The sequence below is a fragment of the Lepidochelys olivacea genome (assembly GCF_965140295.1).
Source record: "Lepidochelys olivacea isolate rLepOli2 genome assembly, chromosome: 20".
Taxonomy (NCBI): Eukaryota; Metazoa; Chordata; order Testudines; family Cheloniidae; genus Lepidochelys; species Lepidochelys olivacea.
In genome coordinates, this window is record NC_140430.1 from 6,031,421 (window position 1) to 6,043,981 (window position 12,561).

The window sequence follows — 12,561 nt, forward strand, 5'->3', positions numbered from 1 at the left end:
ATTAATTAATTAAAATATAAGTCCTGCAAGTGAAGCTTGCAAGCAAAGCATATATTTTAATTTCACATTTACTTCATGTGTAATAGAATGTTTGTTCTGTTTAGCTTCTTTATAAGCCATTTCTTGCTGCCAGGCAAACCAAACCCACAATCTATAAATTAATTTTATGCATCCCATGCAGCTCCTGAAACATATATAAGGTGAAGTTCCTTAACTCAATTCAAAGGAAAGCTCTTTCCTTCACTCTCTGCTCTTCTCTTGCACCTGACTGCTTTGCTGATACTGCTCCATTCTCACTCCAAGCAAGCCACCATGAATCGAATGTGTTTCTCATCCAGTTCTCTTGGTGGAAGAAGGTGCTTCTCTTCGGCTTCTGCCATTTATGGCCTCAGCGGAGGTAGAACCAGCTCAGGCTCCATGTCCTGGCCTGCCGGAAGAAGTGAAAGCGGTGGCTTTGGCAGCACAAGTCTCTTTGAGCTGGGTAGAAGTCAAAGAATTTCCTATGGTGGAGGCTATGGTCTTGGACACTGTGGTGCATATGGTGGTGGAGGGTATGGCAGCAGTGCGGGCTTTGGCAGCCATTTCGGTGTTGGCAGTGGTGCAGGTTATGGTAGCTATGTAGGCTATGGCAGTGGAGGCTACGGCAGTGGAGTCTACAGCAGCGGAGGCTATGGCAGCGGAGGCTATGGCAGCGGAGGCTACAGAGGTTCCTCTGGCTTTGGAGGTTACTCCCCCTACCAATTCGGGAGTGGTATACGTTATGGCGTCGGACATGCAGGTAGAAGTGACAGTATCCATGGGGTGTGCATCCATCCGGAACTGTTGAAGCCTCTCTCTGTGGGGGTTGACCCAGAAGAACATAAAATACGAGCACATGAGAAGGAGCAGATAAAATGTCTCAATGACCAGTTCGCCTGCTTCATTGACAAGGTGAGAGTATAAAGCACTTTTCTTTTCCTTGGTTCTAAAAAATGGAGATAAGACAGAGCTTCTTGGAAGTCCAAGCTTTCCCAGAGGTCAGAGGTGTTCATCTTTGGTACATTTAGCTTGGCTTCTGGTGGCCCATAAGGTGTAGAAAAGTTGATATTAATCTGATAGGTTAATTTAGTTGATATTCCTTTCCTTCCTAGACAGAAGACTATCCAGGAAGCCACAGCATCTCTTAATGGTTCTCTGCTGAGAAAGAATCAATAGTAAAAAATTGATATATCGAATGCCACTCAGACATGATGGTGACGGTTAGCAGTATAAAATCCTAAAATAGAATAGGCCCAGTGACCATTTCTATCAAAGCACAGTGTTTTAATGGTTTGTAACTAGGTATGTACCAGTAGCCCTCGCAGACAGAGGAGGAACGTTATGCTCTTAAGTAGCATATGTGCTATACTATGTGGAAATACACAGGGGTCTAACGAAAACAAAGTAGTTCTTTTTCAACGTCTGTGAATCTCACCTTGGTAACGTTGATTTAGTGTAGTTATTTTGAGGTTGGATGCATTCCAAATTTAATATTCATTATTATTGTTAAGGATGCAATCAGCTGCATTAAAGTAACCTGAAAAGGAACAACAGTGACAGCAAACTAGGATTTCTGCTCTTTTGCTGCTTTGTGACATATGGTGAAGAAGGCCTAGGTTGTTGTGTTTTTCAGCTTCTTTTCTTTTCCACGATGAACCTCAGCAATGTCAAGTCTTCTTTTCCCTGGGGTGTTTTTGGGAGCACTCTTTGAATGATTCAGTAAAGCATAAGAGGAGCTTCTTTGTTCCTACCATTGAAAATCAAGAGGTGACTAAACCACAGTTTATGAGAATCTTCACAAGGAGAAAATAATCTAGCAGAGAAAGGCAGAACTAGAACCGATGGCTGGAAGCTGCCACCAGACAAATTCAAATTAGAAATCAGGTACCAATTTTTAACAGTGAGGGCGATTAGCCATTGGAGCAAATTATCACAGGAAGTGGTGAATTCTTCAACTCTAAATGTCTTTAAATCAAGACTGGATGCCTTTTGGGAAGATATACCTTCGTCAGACACAAGTATTGAGCTCAATCTAGGGGTAAGTGGGTGAAAGGCTATGGCCTGTGTTTTACAGGAGGTCAGATTCGATGTTCTAATGGTCCACTTTGGCTTGCAAATCCATAAATCTATGAAAAGGCCGAGTTGTTGCCTGCTTTACAAGGACAACTTTTCTCTCCAGGGCTTTATTTAAAGAGGCATTACCCATAAAAATCACTTCCTCTCTCAGGCCAGGTCTACACTACAGGGCTATACTGGTATAGGTACGTTGTTCAGTATGTTGGCGGGAGAGCTTCTCCCGTTGACATAGCTATCACCTCTTGTGGAGGTGGATTAACTACGCTGAGAGGAGAAGGTCTTCTGTCAGCATAACAATGTCTTCACTTAAGTGCTACAGTGGTGCAGCTGTGCCGATGCAATGTTTTAAGTGTAGAACTGACCTCAGTTAATAAGGTTTAATGTCTTTCATTGCTGCATCGTCATAATCCACCCATCGAGATTTCTAAGTGAAAGAAGGTTGCCAAACTCCTACAGTTCTAATGATGAAGAAGAAAAATAAAGTCTTTGATGGAGGCTTTAGAAGAGTTAAAACAATATTGCATATTTGGCTTTCAGGTCCGCTGCCTTGAGCAGCAGAACAAGGTGCTGGCAACCAAATGGGATCTCTTGCAGCAGCATGCTGTACCAGCAAGGAGAGACCTTGCACCTATTTTCGAGAATTACATCTGCCAACTGAAGAAACAGCTGGAATGTTTGTTACATGACAGGGTGAGACTGGAAGATGAAGAAAAGGCCGTCCAGGACTTGGTCCATGAGTACAAAAGCAAGTAAGTGAGACGGTGAAATGGACAAAAGCTGTATACTAGGGCTAAAGAACCATAGTGCATGCTAGAAAGGAAGTGGGAGAGCTACTCACCCATATTTCGGTCAAGAAAATCTAAATACCAAGCCCTCCTTTCCTGTTATGTTTCTGCATTCATCAGCTATTCTCCAATATCAGAGCTACAAGCTCATCTATTTCCACCTCATCTTCAGATCCTTTACCAGATCTTAAAGCCATTTTTGACTTGAACTTTCACTGCTGCTGCCAACCCCACAAAAACTTCAGCCTGTGTCATTTCCTCGGTATACCTTCCTCCTTAGTGTCACATCATTCATCCTACCTCCCAGCAGGTATCTGGGTTGCAGGTATTATTATTATTGTGCTAGAGCTGCCTAGGAGCCCTGGTCACAGATCAATATCCTATTCTGTTCAAATACAGAAGCTGGGAATGGGCAACAGGGGATGGATCACTTCATGATTACCTGTTCTGTTCATTCTCTCTGAAGCACCTGGCACTGGCCACTATCGGAAGACAGGATACTGGGCTAGATGGACCTTTGGTCTGACCCAGTATGGCTGTCCTTATGTTTTTATGTTCTTAAAAAGATGATTGCTGCCCCTAAGATCTTACCATCTAGGTGTCTCAGCTCTAGCTGCTCACTGTTGAGACACTAACAAGGAACACCGAGTTCTTTAACTTGTTTAGTAATGGTTCTTTTAGTCTTTACTTCTTTGTTGCTATGGGTGAAAATCACGCCTGTGCAGAGGGCCAGCGCAAACCCTGCATGTGATTTATGTCTTAGAATCATAGAATATCAGGGTTGGAAGGGACCTCAGGAGGTCATCTAGTCCAACCCCCTGCTCAAAGCAGGACCAATCCCCAACTAAATCATCCCAGCCAGAGGTTGATTCAGGTCTTGTTTCAGGCTGGGATTTTCAAAAAGGATTAAGGAGATGAGGAAATCTAACATAAGTGCTCAAACTAAAGCACAAATGGGCCTCCCAGTACAAACTTACATGGAAGTAGGAAGACAAAGAGAAGTTCAAACGCATGACAATGTGGAAGACCACCTCACATATTTATACAGCTTTCCATTTGTAAATGTTGGGCCTGATTCACCTCTGTGTTACTCTGGTTTGACATCAGTGTAACTCCACTGAAATTATTGAAGTTAGACTATTGGGAAACTGTAGGAACACATTGAGGCCGGATCAGTATTTTTGTCAGAAACAATCATATAAAAAAATGAGCGGGGTACAAAATTAACAGGGAAGGGCTTTGTTTGTATCGCACTTCCTGTCTTTGCTAGTGGCTTAGGCGGCAGAGACAAACTTTGGCTCTCCTTTCTTCTCATAGATATGAAGAGGAAATCAACAAACGCACACATGCAGAGAATGAGTTTGTGGTGCTCAAGAAGGTAAGTCAGGCTACGAAAGCATGAAACAAGACCAAATTAGCTGTTTTGGGCATTTCACTTTAAATTCAGTGCTAGACCAAATCCTCAACCAGTGGAAATGGTTGTATTTCAATGGAATTATGTCAATTTAAATCCACTGAGTCACTGATCTGCAACAGGGTTTAATAACATACTGAATGGAAAGTTTTTTTAAATCATTATACTTGGGGAAATGAATGGGCAAACCTTGCCCTAAAGTTCTCCTCACACCTCCATTTGATGGAGAACAATTGGCGCTGGGGTAAAAAAGGAAGTATATTTTAAGCATCAAGGGAAAACTATCCATTTTTCTTGCTTGCTTCCACTTTGGAATCAGCAGGTGACAAATCATATTTTCAGTGTTCGTTTTGGACAATCGCTAATCAGCACTGGGTTTTATTAAATCCCGTGTAGGTATACTTTGCCCTGTCTCAGTGCAGAGGGATGAACTACTAGATGACCTTTGGGGACCTTTCCAGCCCTACATTTCTATAAACCATGGGATAGAGCTGGACTCTGGCCTTAAAGGTCCAACAGAGATTCCTCTTGAGGAGGGAAGTTCTTTGCTGCCATAAATTCAGAGCTGGCAGCTTCTATGTCAGCTTGTCCCTCCCCACATCCTGGCATGACTGGGGAAAGAAGAGTGGGGATGGTAGAGCAGAACTCACCCAGATAGATTCTCTGACCATGCTGGATGCCTGAGCAGTCAATGGGCTCCCCTAAGTGATGCAGGGACTTGGGTGTCACCGAAGCAGGTGCCATAATAATCCCCTGGTGGCATTCCTTGAGGGGCTCAGATGCAAGGAAGAAGAGAGCCTGTAGTTCTTATCTACACCAAAGTGTAAAAGGGCCATAATATGGCAATGAATTACATTTACACTCGATATAAGGTCCCTTTATATGGCCACATTGGTGTAAAGTCGCCTTCGTGTGACCAGGCCAATACTGTTTGTAAAAAAAAAAAAATACCATCATCTTTCCATGGATTTGGAAGATATTTAGTTTCCCCCCATAAGACGTCAGAGGATCGTGAGGAAGCCTCACCTCTGAGACATCCTGCTCCAAAAGCCTGACCCGAAGACGACTGTGGGCGTTGCTGCTGTTGCTATGTTTCTCAGTGTTTGGGTCAGCACCCTTTCTGATTGCCTGGGGCTGCTTTTCAGGATGTGGACTCTGTCTTCATGACCAAGGAGGAGCTGGAGTCCAAGTTGCTGCAGCTGAGGCAACACTTTGAGTTCCTGAAATGCATCTTCGTTGAGGTAGGTATTCTGCCCATTCTCACCACTTTAATGTTGCGTTGGGACCAATAGCCGTCAATGACTTTTCTGAAACTGCATTAAGGAGTTGTTACGATGAAGCCTAATACAGGCAAAATAATTGTCTTTATAAAATTTCTCACCCTGTGGCCACTCCTAGAAAACATTATAAATCACTTTATATACAAGATATTTCTTTATAAATAAGAATGATTATGTTTAAAAAAATGCCACACGCTTTCAGACAAGCCTGGAGACAACAGGACAGACGGCCTTGCCAACATCTGGTTGGGAAATTGGGTTTATTTTTGCATGGAAAATTTTGACTTTTCATTGAAACAGCGGAAACCAGACAACGCTCAGCCAAAAACAGTCAAATTGAAAAAGGTTTGGAGGAAAACTTCTGAAAACATTCAGATTTTCAGTGTTCCAACAGATATATATATGGGAAACAGCTACTCTCTGCTAAAAAAAGTTTGTTTAGCCAGAAACCCAATTTTCAGTCAGAAAAAAGTTTTGTCTGAAAATGTTCAATCAGCCCCGGCCTTGGACATTGTGTCTTCGTTTACCCTTGTGCCTAGTGAGTTTGAATTATGAGGGTAGCATTTTACACCCAGTTTCCATTTACTTTAACTAAACGATGATACGAGGTGAACATAGCAGTGTTTCAGGCCCAATGCTACTGCCTTACAAAGCTCAAAGTCTAAAGAATGGCAAAATAAATGGTACTTTATAGTAGCAATATTGTTTGGTAAAACTCTACACTGGGATTTCTCCATCCTTCATCAGAAAGTCACACTGTGGCAGATAGGTTCCATCCGCTAGTCCTCAAACCCTGCAGTAGCTGGAAACAGACCAGCTACCGGGGTAACTCAAGCCTTACTTCTGGGTTAAGGGAAAACTTTCTTCTTTGAGGCTTTACTTACAGGGTCAGAATTTAGCCAAATCAGTGAGTGGCATGCTTCTTGACAGAACATGTGGAAGTGTGGATGAGGGGATCTGTATGTGAAGGGGCTCTAACGTCAATACCTGACTGAGACTGTATTCAACTTGCAGGAGCGAGCTCAGCTAGATGGCCAACTCTGCGATACCGCTGTTGTTTTGGAAATGGATAACAGCCGAGATCTGGACCTCAGTGGCATTATCCAGAGTGTTAAATGCTGTTATGAGGAGATTGCTCAAAAGAGCAAAGGAGAAGCTGAGACGTTCTACCAAACTAGAGTGAGTAATCACAAAGCTATAGTGTATGGAGATGAAGCCGTAATTTTGTCACTCTAATACTTCCAGAAAATCATGAGCATGGGATAATTTCTTTCTCCTGAACATATGATACATACTGAAAAAAACATCTTCACTCTGCTCAGTTGCAGTGACACATCTTCTGAAGATGTGATTCACATGGAACATCCACCTCTACAATCTACTCAATAGCTAGAAGTGGAATATTTATGAAAAATAATCCACAACATCTATCATTTTAGTACAAAGCAATGATCGATAATTGGGATGCTCTTTCCCAACCTTGATATTTCATTAATTATTATTATTTATTATTATTATTATTAATTCTCAGTTATGGATCGACTCCATTATACGAAAACAAAAAGACAGTCCTGGTCTCGAAGAGTGTACAATCTAAGTTACTTAACTTTGGGCCCATCTATGAATTCCAGATGACGCCTTGCCTTGTTTATACTGATATCACAGCTGTGTATTTTCCCATGAGCAGAGGTTTCTAGGAGAATCAAAGCAGCTGCCGCCTATCTTGGAATGGATGATATTTAATTTATAGCAATTACCTTATTTCTGAATACTAGCTTGAGGAGCTGAGCACCAACAGAGGCAGATTCTGCGATGACCTGAAAAATATCCAGGGTGAAATAGCAGAGCTGAAACGGCTGGTCCACACACTGCAGGGCGAGACTGATAAAGTGAAGAAAGAGGTAGGACAGATTTGTTTGTTTGTTTGCTTTCTCCTGTTTTGATTGCTCTTGTCTCGGTGTAAAATTCACAGCTGTTCGGAGGAACAGCACAAGATCTATGGGCCGGTTAAGTGTCAATTCAGAATAATCCCTTACGGTTGACCCTCTGCACAGGAGTGAATTTCAACTTTGGCAAGTCTATATGGGGTCAGGAATCAGCTGGCAGAGTTCAGCATAGCTCCACTGACTTGAGTGGAGTTAAACCCCTTGATACGAGCAGAGGATCTAACCCATGGACCCTGATCTAAAATCCAATAGCAATATGACTGGTATATACTCACCTGCTCTGTTAGCTATTTGAAACCTGAGCTTTACTTTACTTTACTTACTTACCATTTACTTGTGATAGGTCATACAAGATGCTTGGTGTTGTTTATTACTGGTATCTCAGAGGTGCTCTGAGGGGCCTAACTGGGAATCAGGACACCATTGTTTCAGGCAGCGTGCTTAGCATCTTCAGGTTTCTGGTGCTAATGCTCACAGACTGTGACCTGAAAGCTGGCATTGCATGAATGCTCAAGTTTGCAAGCTTAACGTTGGCGTTCATTGCTAGTAACACTTGATCTCGCAAGAGTAGGCTGCAGACGAAAAAAGACAGGTGGGAGAAGCCCATGTGAAATGGATCTATTTCAATATTCGAATGGGTATTTGGAAAAGAGGTTTGCAGTATGGTCTTAACTCTGATGAAGAGCTGCACAATGACCCTTTGGTTTCCCCCCCTCCCCCCTTCACAGATTGCCTGTCTGCAGACGGCCATTGCTGACGCTGAGCAGCGAGGCGACTGTGCCCTCAAAGACGCCAGGGAGAAGCACATTGATTTGCAGAACGCCTTGCAGCAGGCCAAGGACAAATTGGCATGCATGCTGCGGGACTACCACGAGCTGCTCAATGTCAAGCTGGCCTTGGATATTGAGATAGCTACCTACAGAACATTGCTGGAAGGAGAAGAAACCAGGTAAGTGCATCATATGTGTTGTAGCGTGGTAACATTTCAAATAGCCCCAGTAGCGTTTGACGGGAACAAAGTTAATATAATAAGTAAGAAAGAGAATGAAAAATATTGCAACATCTGGATTCAGGACACTATCTGATTTACGGAGAACGAGTTTGTCTAAGAGAAGGAGATGAGTTCTTTAAAGGTAGTAGGGGTAACATTTTCAATCTAAGCTATTTAGGAGCTTAAGCCCCATTTTCAAAAGTGAGGTAGGCACTTAAGAGTCTAAGCCCCGTTGATTTTCAATGACCTTTAGGCTCCTAAGGCTGGAATTTTCAAAGCAGCTTAAAAGACTTGAGGCACCCAATTCCCACTGAATTTCAATGGGATTTTGGTGCCTAAATACCTGGAGGTCCTTGGAAAATCCCAGTCTAGGTCACGTTTGAAAATAGGACTTAAGACCCCTAATTATCCAGGTATGCTTGAAAATTTACCTGACGTCTCATTGGCTACAGGTTTCTAAATGCATATGAAGTCATTTACCTGTATTGTTTTTCTTTCCTTCACAGGATATGTACAGGGCACCCCACGAATGTTGGTAAGTAAACTGAGGATTCACCTTGTTTTTGTCAGATTTCTTTAAGAGCTTCAAAGCTGCTGTTTAAGTGACTGAACATCTCGTTTTCTCCCAGCTGTGGTCAGTGGTGGCCATACCATCGGGGATTGCCGAGCCGGATTTGGAAGTGTTTGCGGACCTCTAAAGGGAGGATTCAACTCTGGAATTGGAATATTTTCCTCCAGTGATGGATTCAGCTCCAGAAGTGCAGAAGCCATCTCCAGGATGGGAGGGGGCTATGGCACCAGGAGTGCCGTCAGCTCTTCAGGAAGGGGATATAGTTCTGGAGGAATAGGTAGTAGTGGAATTGGGTATGGCTTGGGAGGATTCAGCTCTGGAAGTGGGGGATACAGCTACCGACGTGTGCTCAGCTCTGGCTTTGCAAGTTCCGGGAGTGTTGGCAGTCACATGGGTGGAGTGAGGAGCTCCGGGAGTGCAAGCGCTGGAGGTGATGTGGGGTACCACTCCTCGGGTGGCGTCAGTTCTGTGGCTGGAGTTTGCAGCTCTGGAGATGTAGTAGGGAGCTCTGGAAGTTCAAGTGGAGTTCATTCTTCAGGGGAACATTATAGCTCTGGAGGTGTAGGCAGCTCTGGAGGTGTAGGCAGCTCTGGAGGTGTAGGCAGCTCTAGTGGTGGAGTTTATAGCAGTGGAGGTGTAGGCAGCTCTGGAGGTGTAGGCAGCTCTAGTGGTGGAGTTTATAGCAGTGGAGGTGTAGGCAGCTCTGGAGGTGTAGGCAGCTCTAGTGGTGGAGTTTATAGCTCTGGAGGTGTAGGCAGCTCTAGTGGTGGAGTTTATAGCTCTGGAGGTGTAGGCAGCTCTGGAGGTGTAGGCAGCTCTAGTGGTGGAGTTTATAGCTCTGGAGGTGTAGGCAGCTCTGGAGGTGTAGGCAGCTCTAGTGGTGGAGTTTATAGCTCTGGAGGTGTAGGCAGCTCTAGTGGTGGAGTTTATAGCTCTGGAGGTGTAGGCAGCTCTGGAGGTGTAGGCAGCTCTAGTGGTGGAGTTTATAGCTCTGGAGGTGTAGGCAGCTCTGGTGGTGGAGTTTATAGCTCTGGAGGTGTAGGCAGCTCTGGAGGTGGAGTTTTTAGCTCTGGAGGTGTAGGCAGCTCTGGTGGTGGAGTTTATAGCTCTGGAGGTGTAGGCAGCTCTGGTGGTGGAGTTTATAGCTCTGGAGGTGTAGGCAGCAGTGGAAGTGGAGGTGCATACAGCTCAGGTACGCGCATGGTATCCATCAGCTCTTCAAGCAGAAGGATCATCCGATAAAAGTCCAAACGCAAAAGTCTCCTTTGCTGGAATGAAAAATATTTCCTGCCTTCTGACAGCCACATGAATCACAAAATCTGTCATTGACAATAACCATACAGTAAAGAAAAGCCTGTGTCCAATGCAATTCGTATGATCCGAAACCACGTTCTTCTGAATGCCCCTTTTAGAGAAGCTTTACGCAGTGTTAATCCTAGTGGTTTATACTATCTTTTTGGTTCAGTGAGTCTGTGGCTGTCTATAGGCATTATCTTGGCTATTAAACCAGTCTCTTTTGCCTGATAATTTTGCCCTTCTCACTCTGGATTTTCTTGCATTAGCTGCACTCGGGATCACATAGCATTAGGACCCAGAATTTTCCTTATCCCATGGTGAAGCATTTCAGACAGGGAAGCAGTGCATTAACCGTTCAAGACCAGACTGCAGATATCACTTGGCTTCTCTTATGACACCAGGAATCAGATTGATTTTTATTTTATTTTTTGGGTGAGGGTTAGCTGGTTTTGATCAGGTTGCATAATCGCTGCCATTACATTTGCTGCATCCACACAGTGACATTTGCTAAAACTCATTGTAATTACACCAGCGATAAGCGTTGTCCGTGATTCGTCTACTGTTAAATGTCTGTGTTATTATTCCTGAGTGTACATTGGATGGAAAGGTCTTGTGCTTTTTCTGTATATACAGTTGGAACACCGTTGACTGTCCTTTGCTTATTATCGAGCACTCTAAACTCTCTGCTGTATCTCCAATAAACTGAATGCATAATTCAAGCTTTGTTTCTCAAGGGTTGTTTTTTCTTCCCCTCTGAGGTTTCAAAATACGTTAATAGTTGCTCGTGGCCATACAGAAAATCCCAAATGGGTTGTTTTGTAAATAGGGCAAAACATTTTCAAGAGCACCTCAGACTAAGGAGTCTGACTTCTGGCGAGACTTTGGAGAAGATTTTCAGAGACACCCCCCATTAAAAGCTAATGGGCATTATATGTCTCTTAGAAAATCTCCCCCCAGATCCTAAGGCCCAGATCCATAAGAGGACTTGAACATTGCAACGCCTAACTTCTAGGTACCTAGAAAATCACTGGAACCACATGATCCACAAAGCCCGAGTGAGGTGCCCAGCTCCCTATACAATGAATGAGCTAGGCGCCTAGGACCAGGAGCCACAAAAGCCAGCATGCTAGGCCGGGAGTTGCCTAAGCTAGCCAATGGGCGATGCCAACCAGAGGGGTATGTCCTAAGCCCTGCCCCTCTCTCAGAGATAGGCAACTATGTCCAGGCTGCAGGGAGGCTCCTGTCTCTGCTTGTGAGTCACAAAGGGGAACCCGTCTCCTGGAATCAGGCATCTAGGTCATTTCTTGCAAGATGGAATCATAGAATCATAGAATATCAGGATTGGAAGGGACCCCAGAAGGTCATCTAGTCCAACCCCCATGGAGTTAGGCACCTGCTCAGTTCCACTCAACTGGGATGTGGGAGAGCCTGGTTCAAGTCTCCCCTCTGCCTGATGAGGAGAGAGGATTTGTGGAGGGACCTAGTGCCTGCCAGAGAGGCCAAGCTTTGGGATATTCTGAGCTGGGTGCTTCTCAATCTCTCTTGTTGAACATGTTCCACTTTAATTGAATCATTAAAGAGGCCAGAAAATGAGGGAGAAAAACTCCATATAGCCCAGGGCACTCAACCAACCTGGGGAAGAGCCCTCTTCCAATGCCTTCTCTGCAACAAGCAGAGACCCTTGCCTGATGATACAGGGGTGGGCAGAATAAGGGCAACCAGCTTCAGCAGTGTTGCTTAGCATGCTCAGTACAAGCCAAGCAGCAAATCTGGGGCGGGGGGAGGGAGGGGCACATGCCTCCTGTCAAGGTTCCTCCCCCACTCTGAACTCTAGGGTACAGATGTGGGGACCTGCATGAAAAACCTCCTAAGCTTATCTTTACCAGCTTAGGTCAAAACTTCCCCAAGGTACAAAATATTCCACCCGTTGTCCTTGGACTGGCCGCTACCACCACCAAACTAATACTGGTTACTGGGGAAGAGCTGTTTGGACGCGTCCTTCCCCCCAAAATACTTCCCAAAACCTTGCACCCCACTTCCTGGACAAGGTTTGGTAAAAAGCCTCACCAATTTGCCTAGGTGACTACAGACCCAGACCCTTGGATCTTAAGAACAATGAACAATCCTCCCAACACTTGCACCCCCCCTTTCCTGGGAAATGTTGGATAAAAAGCCTCACCAATT

General features: G+C 44.3%; 1 protein-coding gene across 1 annotated transcript; it reads left to right on the forward strand.

Annotated features, from left to right (window-relative positions):
- Nucleotides 1-220: 220 nt before the first annotated feature.
- On the forward strand, nt 221-11,096 carry LOC311510779 (uncharacterized protein). The gene is made up of 9 exons (XM_084610756.1): nt 221-930; nt 2,632-2,843; nt 4,197-4,257; nt 5,439-5,534; nt 6,588-6,752; nt 7,349-7,474; nt 8,248-8,468; nt 9,017-9,045; nt 9,140-11,096. Exons 1-9 carry the CDS (start codon nt 313-315, stop codon nt 10,321-10,323), a joined length of 2,712 nt encoding a protein of 903 aa, XP_084466882.1. The 5' UTR covers nt 221-312; the 3' UTR covers nt 10,324-11,096.
- Nucleotides 11,097-12,561: the final 1,465 nt, after the last annotated feature.

What these genes read in the sequence shown, in the direction of transcription:
- LOC311510779 (XM_084610756.1), top strand. Translation starts at nt 313, where the DNA reads ATGAATCGAATGTGTTTCTCATCCAGTTCTCTTGGTGGAAGAAGGTGC. An exon ending in GTCCATGAGTACAAAAGCAA is followed by an intron (nt 2,844 to 4,196) that starts GTAAGTGAGACG and finishes TTCTTCTCATAG; the next exon opens with ATATGAAGAGGAAATCAACA. An exon ending in CTGGAAGGAGAAGAAACCAG is followed by an intron (nt 8,469 to 9,016) that starts GTAAGTGCATCA and finishes TTTCCTTCACAG; the next exon opens with GATATGTACAGGGCACCCCA.